The sequence below is a fragment of the Rhinolophus ferrumequinum genome, chromosome 4, assembly GCF_004115265.2.
Source record: "Rhinolophus ferrumequinum isolate MPI-CBG mRhiFer1 chromosome 4, mRhiFer1_v1.p, whole genome shotgun sequence".
Classification (NCBI taxonomy): domain Eukaryota; kingdom Metazoa; phylum Chordata; class Mammalia; order Chiroptera; family Rhinolophidae; genus Rhinolophus; species Rhinolophus ferrumequinum.
In genome coordinates, this window is record NC_046287.1 from 103,358,119 (window position 1) to 103,372,119 (window position 14,001).

Genomic DNA, 14,001 nt, shown 5'->3' on the forward strand with positions numbered 1-14,001 from the left:
GAGGCTAGACACCATTATTCTGTTCAGTAGTATAATTCACAAATATGAACCTTTTCATGAAATGCTCTAAACTAGTTCTGCAAAGAGAAAAAAAATGCCCCCCACAAACAAGCTTCCCAGCCCAATGGCACACTGGCTCTACCCATGCCTTTATTCATCCACTTATTCCCTACTGCTATTCCCTTAAGGCTGATAACGCCAAACATTTTTGGAATTGCAATACCATCATTTATTTGGGCAATTAATGTTCTGTTTTAGTTTTTGAGATTTTTATGCTACTCTAACATTTTGGAGAAATCCTAGAATGTCACAGAACCAATACTAGGAAATAGTCTTATAATCAAACTTATTTAATATTTAAAATTTCCTGTGAAACCATGAACTGTAACAGAGTGAAACTTTTTACTCAAAAATATGCTCACAAATTCCTTATTCTGAAAATTGACAATAAAAAAGAAAAGCACTTATCCAGTTTTTCCTGTGCATACTGCACTTCAGGGAGACACTAGCTGAGCGGAAGTTCTCCTTACAGAAGAATTCTAGCTACTAAACATGGAAGGAACAACAGACCCAGAAAAATCACCATTTTGCAACCCTTAATGAAATAACTGATTGAGCAAACAATTCATTTTTGGATAAAACCATTAGTAATGAGGTAAGGTTCATAGGGAACCTGATAGTGGAGGGAGCAGGCTGTCCCTTAGAAGCTACTGATCAATCTAGCATCATGAAAAATGGGACAACCAGACTTTCGCTTACAAAAAAAATAAGTTGAACTTAATAAATCCTCCAGTCTAGAGCTAAATTCCAGTTAGGGCAACATACAGGAACAACAGGAACAAGTTAAATGGTTACCATCAGGAAGCAAGTAGACAACTAACAGTATAGGATGTTCTGTAAGACAACCAAATTGCTGCAACAAGTTAATGAACTTGTATAAGGGTAAAAAGAGGGGAAATTGCTACATATTAACATAATTAAAAGAAATATAAAACCAAAAGTCCTGTAAGGACCTTGTTTGGATCCTGATTTAAACAAAATAACTGTAAAGAAATAGTTAAGACAATAGGGGAAACTGGATTACACACGGGGTATTACATGTCAAGGAATTGGGTTTTCCTTTTTAGACGTGATGATGGCTTTGCAGTTAACATATAAGAAGAAGGTTAATTTGAAATGCATAAAGTATATCTAGAATTTGCTTTAAAATACTTCAGGAAATTAAAAACGGAGGAGGAGTGAAAACAAAAAGGATAAAACAGATAATGGCAAAATCTTGGTAGCTGATAATAATTGAGTGATGGCAGGATGGGGTTCATTGTAATCTCTCCACTCTTAGTTTAAAATTTTTCATAATAAAATCAATTTGTTACATCATCAATACATCCTTCATCTATAAAGAGAGAAATTAACTTATACTATATGCATTTACTTACAGAGTTCTAGATCAAGTTTTCAATCTGACTGCAACATTAGAATATCTGGGTAATTTCCAAAAATCTACCAACACTTAGATCCACTCCAGACCAACTAAACCAGAGTATCTGGGGCTTACTCAGACACAATTTTTTTTTAAAAGGTCCCTAAGTGATTCAAATGTGCAGCTAAGGTTAAGAACTACTATTCCAAAGTGAAAATAAATTGATCCATGAGCCAATAAAAAATATATTACATAGATTTTTCAGAGTAACATCAATGAGAAAAATTTAATATTCACAGGCAATACATCAGCCTTAGAAAACATTAGCATTACTCTTAGGAAAATAACTTTCGGGAATACAGAATTATAGTATCAGAGTTCTCTGAATTTATTCAAGAGATATTAAAATAAAGCCTACCAAAATATCCCACACCTCTATTTTACCAGTTTACACTGGCACACTATTTACAGTTTACAAAATATTCTATCTAAATTCTCTAATTTTCACAACAACCTTGATCAGATAAGACAAGTATAATTATCACCGCTTCTAACAGATGAAAACACTGAGTCTCCAAGCTATTTAAATGGCTTGTCAAAGTCGTTCCGCTGAATAATAACCCAAGTCCTCTGACTCCTAGTCAAATGCTCTGTCCCAAGAGACTTGGCCCAAAACAAACCTCTGTTCTGGTTCCAGTCATGGGCATCACCAAGTTGATTAACATTATACCTGTACCCATCTTGATGGTGAAAATAGTCATCAGTGCTGAACACAATGCCATCACGACTCTGACCAAGCAGAATTCTGTTAATAAAAGAAATCACAAAGTGCCATTTATAAAATCTATAGCCATCAAAAAAAAAGCCACAGGAAAGCTTATTAAATGAATTTCTGGTACATACCTATAAATTTACCGCAAACAGAATAGCAGAGGAGCTGAACCTTAAAAGGTTTCACATTTCAAATATTACTTCACGCTTAAATCTACATGCTTATAGCCAGTATTGAAAACTTTTCAAAGTAGCATTTATATTGCAACTTTTAAAAACATTCTTTCAGCCAATCCCAAAATTATATCAACTATTATCCATGTTTTAACTTTAGTGGATGTGTATTTGGTGTCTAAAACTGCCTAAATTTACTGTAACAGGCAACCTAAAAGGCAAGTAAACCTAAGCAAGCAACTCATCTAGGTGAAAACTGGACTTAACCCAAAATAGCTTTGATAAACTCATTTCCATAAAAGCCACAAGAAGAAGTCATAAATGACTTGAGGCTTAAGGTAGTAAAAAACCTGTGATCTTCCACATTATAATCAAATTTTAATTTTTAAAAGATTAAATTACTAAATGAAATTAATTATTAAACACTAAATAAAGACAGGCAGAACAAATCAATGGCAATCAAGCTTTGATCTCATAATACGACCATCTTAAATTGCTAAGCAGCAACATTAATAAGTGTTCGGAGTGTCAGAGAATTCCCATAAGTGGTGACTCTGAAAGAGACTGGGGGTGTGCTGAGAAAAGGAAAACCACCATTAGAGAATGATTCGGATCCAACAGTAACGAAAGTATTTCGGTGTTTCTCTCCTCTCCCTCAACTATTAGGCAATCGGATGGCTATAGTTCTATAATTAGCTGGAAGGTGGTAGAAGGAATTAAAAGTAAAAGAATATTGTCTTGGGATGATTCTAGAATACATACCTCCTAATAAAAATAATAAAAGGATATCAACTATTATGGTAATCATCTCTCCTTTCCTCAGTTTATAATAAAATTGTATATTTTATAATAAAAAATAAATCACGTATCTCAAAATTTTTAAAAAATTTAAATATGCATTTCCACTTATAAAGTTATAGTTCAAATTATTTCAAACAAACGAATGAAAGTAAACGGTTTGACTTGTTTATCTGAGATGACATTTGAACATTTAAACTGGTGTTGGATTTCTTTTTTAAGCAGCCATAATTTTTTCAAAATATAGCCATCTAACATATTTGGCATCATATTTGCTTACACAGATAACCTAGAATATAAAAATGCCAGTGTATTAGCATTCCCAAGCTCAATCATCTAAAAAGATTTTGATCATAATGAACCATACGATACCTAATTGTATTTAGCAGTATCAGAACACTGATACCACCTCGGCTAGTTACCCTAGTTTCATTTTTTTCTGTTGTATTATTTTATTAGCAGGTGATTTTTCAGATGTTAATAATATCATACTATAAGAGTATAGTGGCTTTTGCATCCAAGAAATGTTTTAATCTCTCCCAAATAAAAAAGAGGGGGGGGAGAGACAGTAAATCAATTTACATCATTAAACCAAGTCAACATCAAACATGACTAAACCTCTGTGAAGAACATCTCGAATATATAAATCATAATTACAGCAAATAATTTTAGCTTGGAGAGACTTTTTTCCTCCCAGACAGAGCAGACTGCTCACGAATCTTTTTAAAATTCCCTGAATTATCTCAAACTATGAAGCTTCATTTTGGGGACTTACCGTGTTTCCCCGAAAATAAGACCTAGCAGGACCATCATCTCTAACGCGTCTTTGGAGCAAAAATTAATCAATATAAGACCCGGTCTTATATAAGACCGGGTCTTATAGTACATCATACCAGGTCTTATATTAATTTTTGCTCCAAAGACGCGTTAGAGATGATGGTCCGGCTAGGTCTTATTTTCAGGGAAACATGGTATAGGTGGGCCCACTGGCCACTTGATTTGTATTTTTTCAAAACAGCTATCTTTTGAGAATCTACTATATGCCAAGCATTTTATATATGTATCTATGACCTCATTTAATTCTCATAACAACTTTGCTAGATTGATACTAAACAAATTCAGAAAGAAAATAATTTCAGAAATCAGGCCATCAAAGTTACATAAATAGTGGTGGGAGAGACAAAACCAAGGCTTATAAAGATTGCTGACAGAGATCACTGAAAGCCACTGGTTAATCTCCCCTTGAGTGTGAGTTGGAGTTATTGACTAGCTTCTAACTAACTGAATACGGCATAGGTAATGGAATGTCACTTGAGATTAGGTTACAGAAAAAAGTAGTGTGGGGACAGAGCCCCAAAAAGCAGTTTCCAGGCTCTCGGCCTCACATAGAAGGGTGCTGGCTCAGGTAGTAAATGGCCATCGACTGTGATCAAATGGCCAGCAGCTGTGGCTAGTTGACCGTCAGCTGTAACCAGTGAGCCATTAGCCATGAATATAACTGCCGTGGCTAGGCTAGGAGAGGAGGCTAGCAGAGAAGAAAAGAGAGAAAAGGGGGAGCTAGCAAGAAGATGGTGGCTGAGCCTGCAAGCGGCGCAGTGAGGGTTGAGAATTGTGTTGCTCCTGGTTCCTGTGTCTCCAACCCAGCCGCCAGCGAGAGTATAGTGGTATGACTCCCCTACCTATGGCTCCGTGGGTGTTCCTTTTTGGCCTCACCATATCCTGCGTTCTTATGTGGGGGGCGGGACCGGAGACCCCGCCGGACGCCCCACACGACACTTGGCGAAGTCGGCAGGATCCCCTGCACTACACATGGCGCAGCGAGCAGGGTATGGTGTCGGCCAAAGCTCTCCGAAGGGCAGTGGAGCAGTTTGTGCATATGAACACTCAGTTGCAGGAAGACCAGGAGGAGCAGCTGCCTGAGAGCTGGACCCCCGTGGAGGGGTGGGAAGACGTGGACGATTCCCCAACCAGCAGAGGCCAGAGAAAGCGAAGGTTGTTGCGGCCCTGTGAGCTGGGAAGTGCTTGCTGAGGCAGCCTGGATGCAGGACTTGTAGTCCCAGGAGAAAAGGCTTGCTGAGTCCTTTGGGAGTTGAGGGTGAGGTCAAGGTCGTCCCTCACCCCCAGGACAGCCCTGGTGAATGACTATGGACTATGGGGAATTGCCTTCCATCCCTAATTTAATGGACAGCTTGACTCTTTGGGAACATACCACCATGTAGTGGAACTGGGGGATGTTTGCTTTTGTGTCTTGACCGGCCACCATTGAGAATCCAGTACGGTACCCTGAGAGGCCCTCGTGTGCCCAGAGAGAGTGGCAGTGCCCTGAGAGGCCCTGGCTGTGTCCAGGAAGCCGGGCTGTGCCCAGAGAGAGTGGCCAGAGAGAGTGGCGGTGCCCTGAGAGGCCCTGGCTGTGTCCAGGAAGCCGGGCTGTGCCCAGAGAGAGTGGCGGTGCCCTGAGAGGCCCTGGCTGTGTCCAGGAAGCCGGGCTGTGCCCAGAGAGAGTGGCGGTGCCCTGAGAGGCCCCGGCTGTGCCCAGAGAGAGTGGCGGTGCCCTGAGAGGCCCTGGCTGTGTCCAGGAAGCCGGGCTGTGCCCAGAGAGAGTGGCCAGAGAGAGTGGCGGTGCCCTGAGAGGCCCTGGCTGTGTCCAGGAAGCCGGGCTGTGCCCAGAGAGAGTGGCGGTGCCCTGAGAGGCCCTGGCTGTGTCCAGGAAGCCGGGCTGTGCCCAGAGAGAGTGGCCAGAGAGAGTGGCGGTGCCCTGAGAGGCCCTGGCTGTGCCCAGAGAGAGTGGCGGTGCCCTGAGAGGCCCTGGCTGTGTCCAGGAAGCCGGGCTGTGCCCCGAGAGAGTGGCGGTGCCCTGAGAGGCCCTGGCTGTGTCCAGGAAGCCGGGCTGTGCCCAGAGAGAGTGGCGGTGCCCTGAGAGGCCCTGGCTGTGTCCAGGAAGCCGGGCTGTGCCCAGAGAGAGTGGCGGTGCCCTGAGAGGCCCTGGCTGTGTCCAGGAAGCCGGGCTGTGCCCGGGGAGACTAGTGGGACCCTAAGAAGTCCAGGAAGTCTGGCTGTGCCCAGGAGTACTGGTGGTGCCCTGAGAAACCCTGGCTGTGCCCGGGGAGACTAGTGGTACCCTAAGAAGTCCAGGAAGTCTGGCTGTGCCCAGAAGTACTGGTGGTGCCCTGAGAAACCCTGGCTGTGACCAGAGAGCTTGGCTGTGTCCAGTAAATAGCATTCACCTCCAGGTTCCTCGCACAGGGCCCCTCGCGGAAGATGCTTGTCGCGTAGATTGTGAGGCGAGAGCCTGTAGGGGTGGAGTGTGGGGACAGAGCCCCAAAAAGCAGTTTCCAGGCTCTCGGCCTCACATAGAAAGGTGCTGGCTCAGGTAGTAAATGGCCATCGACTGTGATCAAATGGCCAGCAGCTGTGGCTAGTTGACCGTCAGCTGTAACCAGTGAGCCATTAGCCATGAATATAACTGCCGTGGCTAGGCTAGGAGAGGAGGCTAGCAGAGAAGAAAAGAGAGAAAAGGGGGAGCTAGCAAGAAGATGGTGGCTGAGCCTGCAAGCGGCGCAGTGAGGGTTGAGAATTGTGTTGCTCCTGGTTCCTGTGTCTCCAACCCAGCCGCCAGCGAGAGTATAGTGGTATGACTCCCCTACCTATGGCTCCGTGGGTGTTCCTTTTTGGCCTCACCATATCCTGCGTTCTTATGTGGGGGGCGGGACCGGAGACCCCGCCGGACGCCCCACACGACACTTGGCGAAGTCGGCAGGATCCCCTGCACTACAAGTAGCTTCTGTCTTGGGCTCAGGGCTGGCTCGCTTTCTCATCATGATATGAATGGAAAGAGGCCCAAATAACAAAGAACTGAGGGGTCTCCAGCCTACTGCCAGCAAGACCCACAACCCAAAAGCTCACAAGGGACTGAGTTGCAAGCTGTCAGACCAGAACACAGCCCTAGCCAATATCCTGATCACAGCATTGTTAGATACCTTGAACCAGCGGCACCCAGATCCCTGTCCTTCAGAAGCTGTGAGAAAATAAATGTTTGCTGCTTTAACAACTCAGTTTAAGGGTAATTTGTTACACAGCCATAGATAACTAATGCACTTTGTGCTTGTAATTTTTCACTTAAGGAACAAGTAAATCCTGTTCCTTAAACCTTGTTTTGGGAACCCTATTTCCCAAATGGTCTCTACATTTAATAAGAGTTAATTTTCACGGCTTATTTTTGAAATTTCTAAGAACTGTACGTTATTTTCTCTAATACATCCACGTGCATTTAAAAATAGAAGTGATTTTCCCAAAAAAAAAATCTAAGTTTTTAAAACTGACACTTCATGAACCCTTTACCTTCTAATGTACTGAGTGGCCATGCATACCCTGAGCCCAAGACAACTTTACTGGGCCACTTCACTCTGAACACTCCTTGAATTAAGAGTAGAGACCTACATAAGAAAAAGTCAATTATTTCCTCTGTAGTTTAAATTGAGATCTCCTCCAAAAGCAGCAAAAGCAGGGGTGTCGGGGGAATCTCTTCCCATCACTCTTTAAACTGTAAACGTAGTAGTTTCCTACACTGCTGTAACAAATTACCACAAACTTGGTGACTTAAAACAATAGATTATCTTATAGTTCTGAAGGTCAGAAGCCCACAGTTTTACTGCGCTAAAATCAAGGTGAGGTCAAACTGACATTCCTCCTGGAGGCCCTAAAGGAGAATGTTTCCTTGCCTTTTTTAGCTTCGAAGGGCCACCTGAAAATCTTTGGCTCATGGTCCCTACTTCCATCTTCAAAGCCAGCAGTGTAGCATCTTCTCTCCTCTGACTCAACTATCTTTCATCTCTGATCAACTCCAGACATTTTGCTAATAATGAAATTAGTGGCCTGTTTCTGAAAATACATATTCTCACTGGTGAAATCAGTAACGTGTGGTGCCAGCCCGGTGCCTCAGGTGGTTGGAGCGCTGTGCTGCTCCTAATGCCGAGGTCCCCGGTTCGATTCCCACATAGGCCAGTGAGCTGCGCCCTCTACAGCTAAAACTGTGAACAACGGCTCTCCCTGGAGCTGGGCTGCTGTGAGTGGCCGGCAACCACCGTGAGCTGCTGTGGGCTGCCCTGTGCTGCCGTGAGTGGCCAGCAGCCAGCATGAGTGGCTGGCATCCATCGTGAGTAAGTGACTGGCAGCCAGTGAGAGCTGCTGTGTGAGTGGCTGACCGATGTCCGGCAACCGACTGCCTCAGCCGGGGGAGCGCAAGGCTCATAACACCAGCATGGGCCAGGGAGCTAGCTGTGTCCTACACAACTAGACTGAGAAACAACGGCTTGAACTGGAGGGATGAGGGCGGTGGGAAGGCGGAAGAAGGGGAAAAAAATCAGTAAAGTGTAAGAAATGTAGATTAGCTAAAATTTGTTAAGATTCACCCCTCCTCCTTGTTCTCCTTGCATGAACAAGGTATAAGAATTTAGCAAAATCTATAGCCCACAGCCCTGGGAATGACACTCAAGGCTTGATCCCACTCCAGGCTTAACCCCACTCCAGGCTTGATCCCTAAATGGTCCTGTGTCCATCCACTGAGTCAGATCCATCCACTGAGTCAGACAATTCTGTTTGGCTGCTGCCAACTACAGTGGTAACAAAACTCTACCTCTAGAATATTGCTGAATTCTGCCTCCAATTCAGCAATATTCATCAGAGTACTGTCAGTTTTCCTAAAAGGACAAAGAGCTGGCATTTTATCATACCTACAAAGGTTGTATGAACTGTTTTGCACTAACTTCCTCATAAATATTTAAAGTCTGTACTTTGTTAGAATTTAATCTAGTACTGATTTCATTAAAATCTGTTAGCGAACTTGTGGTTAAACAACTAAGCCTAGCCACTTATAACCAAATTGCTTAGGTCAGTTATTAATAAATAAAAAGCTAATGCTGTATTATGTAGCTTATGCTAAATGCAAAGAGTGGTTGGTAAAGGCAAATACAACGTGAGTTCAGGATTACTGGGGGCTGAGATAAGCCAAAAACCTTGAAAACTGGAGGCATTTGAATAAGCAAAGTCCTGAGAACACTGAATGGACAAATATTACGTCTCCTGCAGTGGAGGGCAGGTACTTGTCCAAGTGCAGACAGATACCAAGATGGAGAGGTGAGTAAGGACTAAGTTTAGGAAGAAGGGGATTTGACAATTACCCCAAGGAATGTGAACTTTAACCCCTATACTCATTTCCAGACATTAATACTAAACAATGCTGTTATTTAGTGCCCCAAATCAACTCTGATCTACCAAATCTTTACTTCGTCTCTTTCTTTAAAGCTCATTTTGAAAGCTAACTACTATATGAAGCTCTTCCTCACCAGAGAATATGTGGCTTTATATCCAATCCCAAACAAACAATTCTACTTCAAAAATCACTGATCTACCTACACAGATATTCTGGCTTCTTTAATCAAGCTCCTTCACATCAGGAGTCACACACAGAGTCGTGCTCACAACAGATATTAAAGGAGCAGGGAAGAAACACACGACCACTTATGTCCCTAGTTTGACCTCTTGTCACTTTTTGGAACTTCTCTCAAGTCCCTTACGCTGAATTTAGTCTGTTTAGCTTCTTCTTATACAAAACAAAAAGAATACACCCCATCTCACAAGATTTTTATATATGAAAGTACTCTGTAAATTGCAAATCATGACACAAATGGTAATTACTACTATAACTTCCATTCTTATAACATTATCTAATCTCTCAATGAATACATATTATATATAATCACCTCTATAATTTCTCACTACAACTAGTCTCCCTGAAATTATACTGAGTTACTACTTTATTCACCTTTCGTTTCAACATACTCCAATATGCTGTTCCAAACTTAATCATTCTCCTATGTTTATTCTCTCCTAAGTCCTAGTCAGATGTCCACAGCTAGAAGATGGCTTGATGCAATTTCCAAATTTGAACTCTTTCCTCTGATATTATATTCTAAATCTAAGACTGCCCATGTTTGTGACAACTTCACTCTTAATTTCTATTTTTTCTAAAGAGTTGAAATTTCATCTTCTTTACAAAATCTTCACTAAAGCAAGAGGAAAATCAAAATGCAAAGACCTAAATTTAAATTCATGTACAAAGATCAGTCTACAGTCTAATCTGAAATATCTATATAAATTTTATCTTTCTCTAATTTCTTGTTTCCAAAGAAACCTTTGTTTAGATTGTTTAAATTGTCTCACAAATATAAAACATTTACAAAATGTTTTCCTTGGAACTTTTTATCCTCACCCAAAGATATCACATACATTTTCTTTTTCTCCTTATGTGGCATACACCTTGAATCATCCTACATAAACTACAAAGAATTTGTGTTGTTTTTCTTTATGCAACTTTTCACAACTGCATGGATGTATATTCAAGTGCATCAATATTCTTTTTTAAAAAATATAAACAGGAATTTGAAACATTTTGTCATGTAAAACACCACCAGTCTAACTTTATTACTTCAAATATTGTTCACTTCAAACTCCTTAAATTTAAAAAAACCAAAAAAGGATTCTTTCTGTCAGTCAAATGATATGAACAGGAAACAGTGCTTAAAACATGCTCAAAATTCCCTTCCCTATTTCATTTGCTTCTCATGATAAATCCAGAAAAATAACTATTACTCACTGTATTAACAGATAGCAAAACTTGTCCAAAGTCATAAAGTGACATAACTGAGTCAAAGCCCAAATCTTGTTAACCCTGACTCCAACTCTTCTTGAACAGCTGACTTAAAAGTGAAGGCCAGTACAGTTCTCAAATAGCATTGCTTTCACCATTGTCATAATTATACATGGTGTACCTATTTTTAAATCCCTTAGCAAATTCTTAGTATAAATATGCCAATTTTCCTTTCCTCTATCAGAAAACATCTTTTAAAACATTCGCAGTCAGATGCCATTCTCAGGTATAACAAATTAAAGATTTTCTACTAGAAACAGGAGGCATTTGTCATTGATTACAAGCATCATTTATGATTTTTAAGTAATGAATTACCAAGTATTCACTTGGTATCCTTTACTTACCGAGACAACGTTGTTTTCCCAGAACCAGGCAAGCCTCTTAAAAGAATAAGTAACTTCTGCAATTTATTTAACTTTTCCTCTTGAAACTGCTGGTTCACAAACCTGTCCATTCTATTCTGCTTGTCCATAGAAAGATCTTTCCAGCATCCTTCACTGGTTTCACAGAAACCATTACTCACAAATCCATCATGCACACTGTAGCCATTTCTATAGAGATGATCACTACTGATATTCTCGCTACTACAGTCAATATATTCATTGTTCTGATCAAAAGTCAAACAATTCCAATTAACTTGACAACTATTTACATAATATCCACTTCGAATCAGAGAGCCATCTCGGGCATGGAAACTATTTGATGGTGGACTTGGTGGAGCACTGAATCTTCGAATATTTAAGTGATAATTAGAACTGGGAAATGGAGGACCTCGGGGTACTATAAAAGAATGTGCTGATTGCCATTCGGGCCTGAAGGAAGTAAACGATACATCACAAAATGTAGGTATTACTTGTCCATTACAAGGATATTTGCCTGGCTCATTCCCCACGTATTGCTGATAAACACAATGTGACTGAAGAGCATTACTAATATCTCTCTCCTTTTCTTCTTCATATTTCATCAAATCATTAGTATAGTCCTGATAATATGGAATAAGTTGCTCCTCAGAGAGTTCGGGTTCCTTACAACTGCCGTCCAAATCATCTTTTTCATTTTCAAGCTCTTCAATTTCTTTGTAAAACTGGAATAATTCATTGTCAATCTCTGATTTTTTGGAGTTAAATTTCTGTTTCTCTTCTTGTGCTCTTTTGCCATCTATACCATTGGAAGTATCTGCTTGATTCCTCCTTTCCTTACATTTCTTTTTCTCAGGGGGTTTGTAAATGGGTCCTATAAATGCTTTACTTGTGCTATATATCTCATCATCTGCGGATACCAATGGAGGACTTGCAGCCTGTAAAACTTGTGAATCAATGGACTTAATAACATCCGGTCTACTACTGGGCATCTTATCACAGACACGTTTCAGAAAATCTGTAGTTTTGGTTTTGTGCTCCTGAGAATAACCATGTCCTCTGACATCAGTGATGGTCACAGGGACCCAATCATTTCCAGTTTTCTCTTGGCTTCTGTGAAAATTAGAACTACCATGATAGGGGAAAACAAAAGCCTCTTTGGTTGACTTCAACTTTTTACAGCATGGTTCACTTGTTAGTTCTTCCCCATGTCCCAAAGATTTAGCTTCAATTTCACGATAAGGCATCTGAGGAGCGAAGAAATCATACAATTAATAGCTAATATTTTAAAAATCTAAAGGAAAGTTTCTTCAGAAACAAGGAATAGAAAAAGACATTTAAATTTGCGATGTAAGCATTAAATGGTAACATCGTCCCAAAATACAAAAATTATAAAATTGTAATTTTATAACCACTTACTATTTAAATATTGTTGTAACAATGAATTAAAAGAGGGATCTCATTGAAGGTAAGTAAATATCATTTTTTTAAAAAGGTATATCTCACTTTTAATCTAAATGACACATTTCTGAATTCAGGGAACTTAAATAACTTAGTAAGTTTGGAAAGTTGAATCAATAATATACGTTTTGATGTAAAGACACACAATTGCGTGCTAAAGAGGAGAGTAAATCTGCCAACCAAATTGACACAAGCAAACTGGCTGCAATAAATCACATCATAAACGTCTTCCTATTTAAAACACTATGTCCATAGGAGTAAATGGATCCAGCTCCCAAACTTCAGACAACCACATCTCCTTAGCAATCAAAGGCCAGATTAACTGAAATGCCAATCTTTGTGGGCTCCATAAAGTGGTGTAAAAGTGGTTTCCAAATGGATGTTTTGCACTAAGAGAAAAAAAATATTCAGCTGCAGTGAAAACGACGCAAATATGTCATATTATGTCTAGAAAAGAATTTCTGGCAGCTCCCTACATCAAAGCGCTCATCTTTTCCAGAGGGTCTACGTCGAACTCTGCTTTCCTTGAAATTTCTGTGGGGCCCTCAAGAGTACAATCCAAAAGGCTGTTTTATTCAATCATGCTTCATTCCGCCCGCTCTCTGATGTTCTTCTAACGAGAGGAAAAACGAAAAGGACAAAAGGCAAACTAGAGAATGGTACTGGTAGGCCAGAGAGGCTCAAGGAAGACACATCCCAGAAACCACCTCCTCTTCCTCCACCTCTAGGCCTTCGTTTCCTCATTCGAACATCAGAAAAGTCTCAAAGAAGAACAGGGGGTTGCGGTAAGAGAGACCAGCCTACACACAACCTGAGCCCCACGGCCTCCCGACCTCCTCGGAAGGCAGTCGGGCAAAAGTGTATCACCCCTTTCTCTGTCCCAACGGAAACAGGTGCAGGTTCTGCCGAGAATTCGTTTACAGCTAACAGTAGGGATTCGGCCAAGCGCCGGCGAGAACTCAAGTCTCTGACTGAAGAAACCAAAAACGTCACCACGACTCCCCACACACACACACACACACACACACTTGAAAGGAGGTGTTTACTCACCTTACCCGGCAACTCTGCATTGACCTTCACTTCTCAACAAAATCTTCTTCTAGAAAGACACGGGCCTCTGAACAAGCTGAAGAAACGCGGATACACAATCCCAAAACAGACCTAGAGGAACTGAAAAGCTCCCTCCAGCCGCACCTCAGGGCTCAAGATGGCGGCCGCCTGACGAATACCCGGAAGAAATCGCAGAAAATGCGTCAGGAATTGTGGGAATTGAAGTCCGGCGGAACGGCGGCCTGGAGCCCTCTGCGAACGGC

General features: G+C 41.3%; 1 protein-coding gene across 3 annotated transcripts in view; it reads right to left on the reverse strand.

The window, feature by feature from the left end:
* Positions 1 to 13,905, reverse strand: part of LOC117021052 (NEDD4-binding protein 2-like 2) — a 37,672-nt gene extending 23,767 nt beyond the window's left edge. For all 3 annotated transcript variants that reach the window (XM_033103782.1, XM_033103780.1, XM_033103781.1), the window contains exons 1-3: positions 13,744 to 13,905; positions 11,213 to 12,474; positions 2,101 to 2,225 (exon numbers count right to left, since the gene is read on the reverse strand). In XM_033103782.1, the coding sequence (XP_032959673.1) occupies positions 2,101 to 2,225; positions 11,213 to 12,474; positions 13,744 to 13,758 (1,402 nt within the window). In that variant the 5' untranslated portion in view covers positions 13,759 to 13,905. The remainder of the gene's footprint in view (positions 1 to 2,100; positions 2,226 to 11,212; positions 12,475 to 13,743) is intronic.
* Positions 13,906 to 14,001: the final 96 nt, after the last annotated feature.